Source organism: Mirounga angustirostris, unplaced genomic scaffold (genome assembly GCF_029215605.1).
Source record: "Mirounga angustirostris isolate CCGP_5_RB_7025 unplaced genomic scaffold, mMirAng1.0.hap1 SCAF_1, whole genome shotgun sequence".
Lineage (NCBI taxonomy): Eukaryota > Metazoa > Chordata > Mammalia > Carnivora > Phocidae > Mirounga > Mirounga angustirostris.
In genome coordinates this window covers 68,694,096-68,707,096 of record NW_026991709.1, presented here as the reverse complement: position 1 = coordinate 68,707,096, position 13,001 = coordinate 68,694,096, and the positions used below count along the sequence as shown (strand labels likewise).

The 13,001-nt window shown below is 39.1% G+C and overlaps 2 protein-coding genes across 5 annotated transcripts in view; one reads left to right on the top strand and one right to left on the bottom strand.

Annotated features, from left to right (window-relative positions):
• Positions 1-13,001, bottom strand: part of UMPS (uridine monophosphate synthetase) — a 30,431-nt gene that overhangs the window by 2,404 nt on the left and 15,026 nt on the right. For 3 of the 4 annotated variants that reach the window (XM_045903015.3, XM_045903016.3, XM_045903013.3), the window contains exon 5: positions 12,663-12,777. In XM_045903015.3, coding sequence (XP_045758971.1) covers positions 12,663-12,777 — 115 coding nt within the window. Of the gene's footprint in view, positions 1-10,836; positions 11,027-12,662; positions 12,778-13,001 lie in introns of all 4 variants that reach the window. The other variant, XR_010405729.1, reaches the window with a different exon arrangement.
• The window catches only part of ITGB5 (integrin subunit beta 5), a 151,172-nt gene that overhangs the window by 131,225 nt on the left and 6,946 nt on the right, over positions 1-13,001 (top strand). The window lies entirely within an intron of this gene.

Below are 13,001 nucleotides of genomic sequence, written 5' to 3'. Positions count from 1 at the left end.
TACATTCTTATCTCCTTTGTCAAAGATTAACTGACCATATCATAGTGTTTATCTTTGGTCTCTCCATTCCATTGATCTATGTGTCCGTTTCCATGCCAATACTGTATTACTTCAGTTACTATAGCTTTGTAAGTATAGTCTGAAGTCAGGGAGCTCGATACTTCCACCTTTGCTCCTCTTTCTCAAGACTGCTTTGACTATTTGAGGTCTTCTGTGGTTCTATACAAATTTTGGGATTCTTTGTTTTAGTTCTGTAAAAAATGTCAATGTTATTTTAATGGAGATTGTACTGAATCTGTAGACTGCTTTGGGCAGTATGGACATTTTGTAATTCTTTCAATCCATGAGCACAGAATACTTTTCTATATATTTGTATAATCTTCAATTTCTTTCATCAAGGTCTTAACAGTTTTCAGAGTACAGGGCTTTCACATCCTTGGTTACATTTATTCCTAGGTATTTTATTCCTCTGGATGCAATCGTAAATGGGTTTTCTTCTCTCCGTGATAGCTTATTATTAGTGCACAGAAACAACTAATTTCTGTATGTTAATTTTGTAACCTAAGAAGTCTACTGAATTCACTTAAGTTTTTTGGTGGACTCTTTAGGGTTTTCTGTAGACATACCTCATTTTACTGCACTTCACTTTACTTTGCAGATACTGCATTTTTTACAAAGTGAAGGTTTGTGGCAACCTTGCATTCAGTAAGTCTCTTGCCCCCATTTCTCCAACAGCCTTTGCTTACCTTGTATCTCTATCACATGTTGGTACTTTTCATGATATTTCAAACTTTTTCGTTATTGTTATATTTTTTACAGTTATCTGCAATCATAGATCTTTGATATTACTAATATAATTGTTTCGGGGCACAACAAACCGTGCCCATATAAGATGGTGAACTTGATGAATGTATGTGTTCTGACTGCTCCACCACCAGCCATCTCTCTCCCTCTTCTTGTCCCTCCCTATTCCCTGAGACACAGCAATATTGAAATTAGGCCACTTAACCGTACAAAGCTCTAAGTGTTCGAGGGAAAGGAGGAGTCACATGTCTCTCACTTTGAATCGAAAGGTAGCAATGATTAAGCTTAGTGAGAATGGCATGTTGAAAGCCAAGATGGGCTGAAAACTAGTCTTCTTGCCCCAAACAGCAAAGCTGTGAATGCAAAGAAAAAGTTCTTGAAGGAAATTAAAAGTGCTACTCTACTGAACACATGAATGATAAGCAACACCACCTTATTGCTGATATGGAGAAAGTTTCAGTGGTCTGGATAGAAGAGCAAATTAGGCACAACACTCCCTTAACCCAAAGCCTAATCCAGAGCGAGGCCCTAACTCTCTTTAACTCTATGAAGGCTGACAGAGGTGAGAAAGCTGCACAAGAAAAGCTGGAAGCCAGCAGAGGTTGGCTCATGAGGTTTAAGGAAAGAAACCCTCTCTATAACATAAAAGTGTAAGGTAGGGGCGCCTGGGTGGCACAGTTGGTTGAATGTCCCAACTCTTGGTTTCAGCTCAGGTCATGATCTCAGGGTCTTGACATCAAGCCCCGCTCCAGCTCTGAGCTCAGTGAGGAGTCTGCTAGAGTTTCTCTTTCCCTCTCCCTCAGCCCCTCCCCCAAGCTTGCTCTCTCTCTCTCTCTCCCTCTCCCTCCCCCTCCCCCCCTGTCTGGAAGATTTAGCTCAGGTAATTAATGGAAGTGGCTACACTAAACAGATTTTCCATGTAGGTTAAACAGACTTCTATTAGGGTGCCTGGGTGGCTCAGTTGGTTAAGCAACTGCCTTCGGCTCAGGTCATGATCCTGGAGTCCTGGGATCGAGTCCCGCATCGGGCTCCCTGCTCGGCAGGGAGTCTGCTTCTCCCTCACCCACACTCCCTGCTTGTGTTCCCTCTCTCACTGTGTCTCTCTCTGTCAAATAAATAAATAAAATCTTTAAAAAAAAAAAAACAAAAAAAACAGACTTCTATTAAAAGAAGATGCCATCTAGGACTTTCATAGCTAGAGAGGAGAAGTCAATACCTGGCTTCAAAGTTTCAAAGGACAGACTGACCCTCTTTTGTTGGGTGCTGATGCAGTTTGTGACTTTAAGCTGAAGCCAATACTTACTGTTCCAAAAATTCTAGGGTCCTTAAGAATTATGCTAAATCTACTCTGCCTATGCTCCATAAATGGAACAACAAACCCTGGATGACAGCGTATTTGTTTACAACATGGTTCACTGAATATTTTAAGTCCACTGTGGAGACCTACTGCTCAGAAAGATTCCTTTCCAAATATTACTGCTTCCTGAGAGTGTACTTGCTTACTAAGAGTTTTGCTGGAGATGTACAATGAGATTAATGTTGTCATGCCTGCTAATACAACATCCATTCTGCAGCCCACAGATCAAGGGGTAATTTCGAGTTTCAAGCCTTATTAAGAAATACATCTCATGGGGCACCTGGGTGGCTCAGTCAGTTAAGCATCAACTCTTGGTGTCAGCTCAGGTCATGGTCTCATGACTCCTAAGATTGGGTCCCACACCAGGCTCCAAGCTCAGAAGGGAGTCTGCTTGAAGATTCTCTCCCTCTGTTGCTCCCCCCACTCATTCTCTCTCAGGTACGCACATGCTCTCTCTAAAATAAATACATAAATCTTTTTTTTTTTTTTTAAGATTTATTTATTTGACAGAGAGAGACACAGCAAGAGAGGAAACACAAGCAGGGGGGAGTGGGAGAGGGAGAAGCAGGCTTCCCACTGAGCAGGGAGCCCGATGCGGGGCTCGATCCCAGGACCCTGGGATCATGACCTGAGCCAAAGGCAGATGCTTAACGACTGAGCCACCCAGGCGCCCCAATACATAAATCTTTAAAAAAAAAATACATCTCGTAAAGCTATAGCTGCCATAGACCGTGATTCCTCTGATGGATCTGAGCAAAGTAAAGTGAAAACCTTCTGGAAAGGATTCACCATTCCAGCTGCCATTAAGAACATATGTGATTCATGGGAAGAGGTCAAAATAACAGCATTAACAGGAAGAGTTTGGAAGTTGCTTCTAGCCCTCATGGATGACTTTGTGGGGTTCAAGACTTTAGTGGAAGAAGTAACTGCAGATGTGGGGGAAACCGCAAGAGAACTAGAATTAGAAATGAGGCCTGAAGATGTGACTGAATTGCTGCCATCTCATGAAAAAACTTGAACAGATGAGGAGTTGCTTCTTACGGATGAGCAAAGACCCAAGAAAATGGTTTCTTGAGATGGAATCCTCTCCTGCTCAAAATGCCGTTAAGACTGTTGAAAGGACAACAAAGGATTCAGAATACTACCTAAACTTAGTTGATAAAGCAGTGGCAGGATTTGAGAGGACTGACTCCACTTCTGAAAGACGTTCTACTATGGTTAAAAATGCTATCAAACAGGGGTGCCTGGGTGGCTCAGTGGGTTGAATATCTGACTCTCAATCTCAGCTCAGGTCTTGATCTCAGGGTCGTGAGCCCTGCACTGGGCTCCACACTGGACGCGGGGCCTACTTAAAAAAAAAAAAAAAAAAAAAAGCTTTCAAACAGCACTGCATGCTATAGAGAAACCCTTCATGAAAGAGTCCATCAGTACTACACACTTTGTTGTCTTATTTTAAAAAATTGCCAGAGTTGCCCCAACCTTCAGCAATCACCACCACAATCAGTCAGCAGCCATCAAAATCAAGGCAAGACCTTCCACCAGCAAAAAGATTACAACTTGCTGAAAGCTCAGATGATGGTTAGCATTTTTTAGCAATAAAGTATTTTTTAATTAAGTAAGGTAGGTACTTTGTTGTTTTAGACATAAAGCTACTGAACACTTAATGCCCCACAGTAGTAGAGTACTACACCAGTAATCCCATTACACCATCTGCATTTCCGTTATATGCACTGTGAAAGCGAGAGGTTTCCTTGACTTGCTTTACTGCAGTATTTACAACAGTGGTCTGGTACCAAGGCTGCCGCATCTCTGAGGTATTCCTGTGTATAGTATGATAGCATCTGCAACTACGGAGTTTTACTTTCTCCTTTCTAATTTGGATGCTTTTTATTTTGCTTGCCTGAATGCTGTCGGTTGGACTTCCAATGCTGTGATGAATATTTCTTTACTGAGGTACAATTGAGATATAACATTAGTTTCAGGTGTACAACCATAATGATCTGAAATTGGTATACATTGCCAACTCATCACAGTAAGTCTTGTTGACAATTAGGACCTTGAGTAATTACAAAAAAATCTTTGTGGGAGAACTTTTAAGACTTACCCTCTTAGCAACTTTCCAAAATGCAATACAGTGTTATTAATTACAGTCACCATGCTGTACATTACATCCCTCTTATTTTATAATGAAGTATGTAATTTTTGACACCCTTTACTTTGGCCCACTCCCCACCCTCAGCCTCTAGCAACCACTAATCTGTTCTCTAGATCTATGAACTTGTTTTGTTTTAGATTCCACATACAAGTGAGATTATATGGTATTCGTCATTCTCTGGTTTATTTCACTCAGCATAATGCCCTCAAAGTCCATCTATATTGTCGCAAATGGCAAGATTCCATTATTTTTAGGTCATTATATTCCATTGTGTGTGTATATATTCTATTGCAAACATCCACTGACGGACTCTGAGGTTGTTTCCATATCTTGGCTATTACAAATACTTCTGTAATGAATACGGGGGTGCATGTATCATTTTGAGTTAGTGTTTTTGTTTTTCTTGGATTAATACTCAGAAGTGAAATTACTAGGTCATACAATTTTAATTTTTTGAGGAACCTCCACACTGTTTTCCATGTTAGCTGTACCAATTTACATTCCCAGCAACAGAGCACAAGGGTTCCCTTTTCTCCACAGTCTTGCCAACACTTCTTGACTTTTGGATAATAGCCAATCTGACAGGTGTGAGGTGTTATCTCACTATGGTTTTGATTTGCATTTCCCTGATGATTAGTAATGGTGAGCATCTTCATGTGCCTGTTGGCCATCTGTATGTCTTCTTTGTAAAATGTCTTTTCAGATCTTCTGCCTATTTAATTGGATTGTTCTTTTTTTCTGGCTACAGAGGAATACGAGTTTAGCATATACTCTGGGTATTAACCCCTTATCAAATACATGATTAGCAAATATTTCCTCCCATTTAGATGGTTTCCTTTGCTGTGCAGAATCTTTTTAGTTTGATATAATTCTACTTACTTATTTTTCTTTTGTTTCTTTTAGTTTTGGTCAGATTAAAAAAAAATCACTGCCAAAACTGATGTTAAGGAGCTTGCCACCTATGTTTTCTTCTAGAAGTTTTATGATTTCAAGCCTTACTTCAAGTCTTTACACCATTTTATTGAAGAGAATGTCCTTTCCCCATTGTATATTCTTAGCTCCTTTGTCAGAAATTGACCATATATGCATGGGTTTATTTCTGGGCTCTCTACTGTATTCCACTGATCTATGTGTCTGTTTTTATATCAATATTGTTTTACCTACTATAGCTTTGTAATTATAGTTTGAAATCGGGGAGTGTGATGCCTCTAATTTTGTTCTTAAGACTGCTTTAGCTATTTGGGGTCTTTTTTGGTTTCATACAAATATTAGTATAGTTCTGTTTCAGTGAAAATTCCCACTGGAATTTTTATAGGGAATGCATCAAATCTATTGATTATTTTGAGTAGTATGGGCATTTTAACAATATTAAGTCTTTCAATCCAAGAGCATGAGTATATTCCCATTTGTGTCATCTTCAATTCTTTCATCAATGTCTTCCAGTTTTCAGTCTTTAACCTCTTTGGTTAAATTTATTCCTAAGTAATTTATTCTTTTTAATGCCATTGTAAATGTGATTGTCTAAATTTCTCTTTCAGATACTATGATATTAAGTGTACAGAAATGCAACAGATTTTTATATCCTGCAACTTGACTGAATTCGTGTGTTAGTTCTAACAGTTTTTTGGTGGAGTCTTTAGGGTTTGCTATATAATATATAATCTGCAAATAGTGACAGTTTTATGTCTTCATTTCCAATCTGGATGACTTTTGTTTCTTTTTTTTGACTAATATCTGTGGCTAGGATTTCCAGTACTATGAAATAAAAGTGGTGAGAGTGGGCATCCTGGTCTTGTTCCTGATCTCAGAGGAAAAGCTTTTATCTTTTCACTGCTGAGTATTAGGTTAACTGTGGGCTTTTCATACATGGCCTTTATTATTATTGAGGTATGTTCTCTCTATATCCACTTTAAGTCTTTATCATAAATGGATACTGAATTTTGTCAAATGCTCTTTCTGCATGTGTTGAGATGATCATATGATTTTTATCCTTCATTTTGTTAATGTGGTATATCACATTGAACCACCCCTGCATCCCTGGAATTAATTCCAGCAGATCATGGTGTTGAATCTCCTTGTTTTGTTTTGTTTAAGATTTTATTTATTTTAGAGAGAAAGAGAGCATGCACTTGCGGGGCAGAGGGAGAGAATCCTCAAGCAGACTTCCTGCTGAGCACAGAGGTTCACGCAGGGCTTGATCCAAGAACCATAAGATCACAACCTGAGCTGAAACCAAGAGTTGGACGCCCAACTGTGACTGAGCCATCCAGGTGCCCTGGTGCATGATCCTTTTAAGGTATCAATGAATTCAGTTTGCTATTTTGTTGAGGATTTTTACATCTATGTTCATCAAAAATATATATAATTTTCTATTCTTGTGGCATTCTTGTCTGGTTTTAGTATTAGATTTATTTTGGGGCCTAACATACTATCTACCCTGAAGAATGTTCCATGTGCACTTGAGAAGAAAGAGTATTCTATTGCTTTTGGATGGAATGTTCTGTATATATCTGTTAAGTCCATCTGGTCTAATGGGTTAAGGCTGATGTTCATTTACTGGTTTTCTGTTTGGATATCTATTGATGTAAGTGAGATATTACAATCCCCTACACTATTCTTGTATTGCTGTGTATTTCTCCCTTTAGGACTGTTGATATTTGCTTTATACATTTAGGTGCTCTTATGCTGGATGCCAAAAGATTTATAGATGTTACATTCTCTTGTTGGACTGACTCCTTCATCATTATGTAATGATGCCCTTGTCTGTCTTTGTTTGAAAGTCTATTTGGTCTGATAAGTCTATTTCTTCTGATTTCCATTTTCATGGAATATCTTTCCCATCTCTTCACTTTTAGTCTATGTATGAAGTATACTTTGCTTACATCTGAAGTGAGTCTCTTATAGGCAGCATATGGATAGGTCTGGTTTTTAAAATCCATTCAGCCACTCTTTTGACTGGAGAATTTAGTCCATTTAAAGTAATTATTGTTAGGTATGTACTTACTGCCATTTTGTTAAATTGTTTTCTGGCTGTTTTCTGGTTGCTCTGTTCTTCTCTTGCTCTCTTTGTGATTTGATGACTTTAAGTGGTATGCTTGGATTTCTTTATCTTGTGCACCTACTAAAGGATTTTGCTTTATTGTTTATGTAAGGCTTATATTTAACAACTTACGTCTATCTTTAAGTTGATAAAAATTATGTTTGACAACATTCTAAAGTTCTACATTTTTTCTCCCTTTCCATCTTTTACATTTTCGATATCACACTTTATACCTTTCTATCCTACATATCCTTTAGTTATTGTACTTACAATTATTATTACTTTTGTCTTTTAACTTAGGACTAATCTACTACCTTTACTATATATTTACTTTTCCAGTGAGATTTATTCTTTTATACGTTTTCTTGTTACTAATTAGCATCCTTTTGTTTCAGCTTAAAGAAGTCCCTTTAATATTTCTTGTAAGGCTGGTTTAGTGATGATGAACTCCTTTAGCCGTTGCTGTTGCAGAAAACTCTTTTATCTTTCAATTCTAAACTCCGCGAGTAGAGTTCTTTGTTGGAAGACTTTTCTTTGAGCACTCTGAATGTATCTCACCACTCCCTTCTGTCATGCAGGGTCTGCTGCAAAAATCTGAGTCTTATGGGAGTTCCCTTGTATACATACAAGGGAATTGTTTTGCTCTTGCTGCTTTTAAGAGTCTCTCCTTGTCTTTAACTTCTGCCATTTTAATTTTTTTCCTCCAAATTTTTAAATTTCAGCTAGCTAACATACAGTACAACTGACATTTTGTATCTTGCTGTGGACTCTTTGGATTCATCTTATTTGGAACTTTCTGGGCTGCCTGGGATCTGGATGTGTTTCCTTCTCCAGGTTAGGGAAGTTTTCAGTCACTACTTCCAATAATTTTTCTGTCCCTTTCTCTTTCCTCATTTTGGGACCCCTATAATGCGAATGTCAGTCCACTTAATGTTGTCCCATAAGCTATCTTCACTTTTTTTTTTTTTTACTTTTTTTCATTTTGCTGCTCTGATTGGGTGAGTTCTCCTACCTTGTCATCAAGTTCATTGATCCTTCTGTTTCCTCTAGTTTGCTAGTGAACCCTGCCTGTGTATTTTTCAGTTTAGTTATTGTATTCCTTAGCCCTGGGACTTCTATTTAGTATTTGCTTATATTTTCTTTTTGTTGAAATTCTCACTGTATTCATCCATTTTTCTTCTGAGTATGGTGAGCATCTTTATGACTATTTTTTTTTTGCATCTTTATGACTATTACTTTGAACTCTTTATCAGGTATTTCATTAGTTTTTCTGAGGTTGTGTGTGTCTTAAATTTGGAACATAAAACGCTTTGTTAATTTTGCTTGCCAACTCTGTTGGTTTCTATGCATTAGATGAAACAACCCCCTCTCCCAGTCTTGAAAAAAATGGCTGTGCATAGCAGATAAGCTTGGTCATTCAAACCTGCCCTCTCAGTCATCTCACAAACCATTGTGATTGTTCAAGAAGTCTATTATATTTTCAATGGCTCCAGCAGTTGGAAGTATGCCAAGACTTGTCAGCATCCCAAAGGGAAGGATCTTAGCACCTAGATTCAGGCTGATTGGAAGCCAGGCCCTCAGACAACAGCTTTTAACATCAAATATAGATAGTTCTGTGAGACCTCAATTATAAGCCCCACTGGCCACCAGAGCCAGGTTATTTGGAAGGGTCTCCCCGGTGGCAATAGCAAAAAATCAGGGCTCCAGATAAGCATCTACCCTCTTCTCTGGGAGATACTGGCAAGCCGTAACGAGGGAGAGTGTAAAGATGGTGTCTACCAGCTTTGTGCCCTGAAAACAGCTCTGCAGGTCCCAGGTATGTGCCAAACCTGAAGCCTGCCCTTCAGTCTGAAGCTCCAAAGCAAGCAAATCATAGAAAGACTGGTAGTGGTAGCCTGCCAAGATCTCTCTGATATGTTCCAGGTCTCATGGAACTGTTAACAAAGCTCCTCTGGCCTCCAAAGCCAAGTGAATAAGGGATGTCCCCTGGGCACCAGGTATGTGTAAAAACTCCCTTTTGGAGATACTGGTACTGTGCTATGGCAGGGGTAGAGCACAAAGATGGCGCCCACCAGTCTCTGTCCCTGAAGAATGCTGCAGTAGGCTCTTAAATGTGTGTGTGAAATTAGGTGCCTGCCCCCTACGCCAGCACTTTATTATTAATAAATGAGCCTTTTTACTTAAAAAGTCCGGGCAATATCAGCTACCTCTGAGCTGGGACTTAGGGTGGGTGAGTCCATGTGGGAGAGCCCTTAAGAGCCATTTCTCAGATCACTAGTCTTGTGGATACAAGCCCTGTTGGTTTTCAGAAGTTGAGAGTACCTGATGTGCAGCTCAATCCCTTCACTCCTTAGGGAGATGCTCCAAGTTTTGACTTCCCTTCTAAGTCAGCTTTATGGTGAGACTGTGTCCCAGCCTCTCCTACCCACTCTGATGTGGTTTTCTTCTCATTTGCCGAACATAAAGTCCTTGTTCAGCCAGACTTTAGGTTTTTTCAGAGAAAATATCCCATACGTAGCTGCAGACTCAGGAGGAGAGTTCAGGATCTTCCTTCTTAAACCAGAGCCCCACATTTCCCTTTTTAAAATTCTGTTGCTCTTGAATCCTTCTGCTAAATGGCTTATGATGCTTTAAATATTCCTAAAAGCCTAGATCCTATCTAGTCAAATTATGGGGTCTTATAATGAACATTAGCAGTTGATAAGCAGAGTGCTTACTTACACACCTCACTAAGCTTCTCAACAACCCTATGAGGTCAACACTGTTAACATCCCCATTTTATACTTGAAAATGACACCAAAATAAATGACCTGTCCAAAGATACATGGTTACTAAATGGAAGGAAGGGCCAGGGATCCAAACCTGACTCAAAACATTTAGTGCAAATTAAAATGTCAAAACCCCCAATACCCTTTAACCTGGGGGTTCAGCCACCATTCATTAACTTTTCTTCCTGATTAACTTTGGTTTTTTTTGAAGATTTTATTTATTGGGACACCTGCGTGACTCAGTCAGTTAAGCATTTGGCTCAGGTCATGATCTCGGGGTCATGGGATCGAGCCCTGGGTCAGGCTCTGTGCTCAGCACAAAGTCTGCTTGTCCCTCTGCCCATTGCTCTCTCTAAAATAAAAAATATTTTTAGAGAGCGAGCAGGGGGAGGGGCAGAGAGAGAGAATCCCAAGCAGACTCCCACTGAGCGCAACACAGGACTTGATCCCATGACCTCAAGATCACAGCCTGCGTGGAAATCAAGAGTCAGATGCTTAAGCGACTGAGCCACCCGGGCGCCCCTTTCCTGATTAACTTCCTGTAATGTTTTCTCCTTATCCAGTTAAACCACCAAATCCCAAACAGGCGGTACCTTCCCAAATGTGGTTATATTGTTTATATACAATAATTAACTTTGAAGGAGCTAATGGGAATCTGCTATTTCTAGTATTCCAGGGTATAAAAAGAAAACCAAGTTTACCAAACTCATACCTTCAATCATTATGTTCTCAGTATTACTGTCCCAGTCAGAACACCAACCCTTTCAACTGTTCTTATACAGCATATTTTTCATTCCTCCAACATTTGTAGGAGTATTTATAGGCCATTTATGAAGCACAGGAACACTGTACTGGAGGATATGCATTCTTCAGAAAGCTCTCATTCTCAACAAGTTTTTAGCCTAGAAGAATATTCCAGAAATACTCTACATGTGCAAAAATGTATACAAGGATGTTCACTGCTTATAAAACCATCCAAATGTATCAACAGGGGAAATGGTTAAACATATTACAGCCCAATTATAACTAGGAAACACTATGTAGTTGTTAAAAGGTAACTCTGGGGCGCCTAGGTGGCTCAGTTGGTTAAGCAATTGCCTTTGGCTCAGGTCATGATCCTGGAGTCCCTGGATCGATCCCACATTGGGCTCCCTGCTCAGCAGGGAGTCTGCTTCTCCCTCTGACCCTAACCCCTCTCATGTGCTCTCTCTCATTCTCTTTCAAATAAATAAATAAAATCTTTAAAAAAAAAGGTAACTCTGGATGTGGCTCCCACTCTATGTGCATTTGTGAGTATATGCAAAGCCAAAGGTCTGGAAGGATACATAACACACCAATTATGTATCTCTGGAGGGGAAAGCTAGACTGGGGAATGAATGGTGCAATGGAGAGATGGGTATGACTTACATAAGAATGACTAGTATAAAATCTACAGGTAACTTCTGAACACCTGACAAATTCCACTGAGGGGTGACAAGCTAGTTGTTTTCCTTTGAACAGTAGGGTTCTCAACAAAACTTTAAAAGTTCCAATTTCCAACTTCTTAGAAAGAGATGGAAAATGGGATAGAATAAACTACCATAAGTGTGATAAGCAACCAATCCAGGAAAAATGTTTCTAAGTCATGGTTTCTTCCACTTTACTGAGTCCCATAGGACATATAAAAATGCTTATTTTTATTTTTTTTATTCTTATGTTAATCCCCATACATTACATCTAGTTTTAGATGTAGTGTTCCCTGATTCATTGTTTGTGCATAACACCCAGTGCTCCATGCAGAACGTGCCCTCTTTAATACCCACCACCAGGCTAACCCATCCTCCCACCCCCCTCCCCTCTAGAACCCTGTTTGTTTTTCAGAGTCCATCGTCTCTCATGGTTCATCTACCCCTCCGATTTCCCCCGCTTCATTCTTCCCCTCCCGCTACCTTCTTCTTCTTTTTTCTTAACATATATTGCATTATTTGTTTCAGAGGTACAGATCTGAGATTCAACAGTCTTGCACAATTCACAGCGCTTACCAGATAAAAATGCTTATTTTTATAACCCAGTTTACTCCTTTTACTACAGACTGTATTTGTCCTGTTTCATAGCCACTCTACTTTTATCAGACTGGTGAAAGTGTTAAGTTTGAGAGACATGAAAGAACCATATATCCCCACACTCAAGAGCTACAACAGACATCAGCACATCAACAGTTCTGCAGCGTCCTCTAACAAAGAAACAAATGTTGGATTTTGTTTAGCCTAGAGCATTCTTCCTTAATCACAGAATACCTTTTCTGGCAGCATATTTGGAATATTAGTTGGGAAAGACTAAACTAAAATAATCAGTTTCTAGGCATATTTCAACAAAAAGCAGTCTTTAAAATTTTCACCCAAATAAGACTGCAAGCTATTTTGCATATCTAGGTCAGTATCAGCAGGCCAAAGGGCTCATTCATTACAGTTTTTCTCTTTAGCAACTTCGTAATAACACAAAATTTTATTGTGGGTAAAGAAGCATTTTGGAAAAACCATCACCAATAAATAGATTTACCTCCTGCTTCTAACTGAACTCCTGGAGTCAAGTGAAGAAATTCTGGATTCATGCTTACTCGGGAGCCAGAAATAAAACCAAGCACAAATTCAGGATGCTCCTCTGCCATTCTAACCTAAAAGGAATGTAAAAGGACAGATTACAAGAACGTAATTACACAGAATAACAGTTCTACAAGTAAAAAAAATCAACTCTATTAATTAAAAACTTTTGCTATTTTATAAATGCCTTCTGTTATTTGATATGAAACACATCTAAAACAGGTAATCTTAGATATGAATCTACATACTTGATCCATGAAGACCCTGAGATAACCCCTTCTCCCAATTAATCATACCT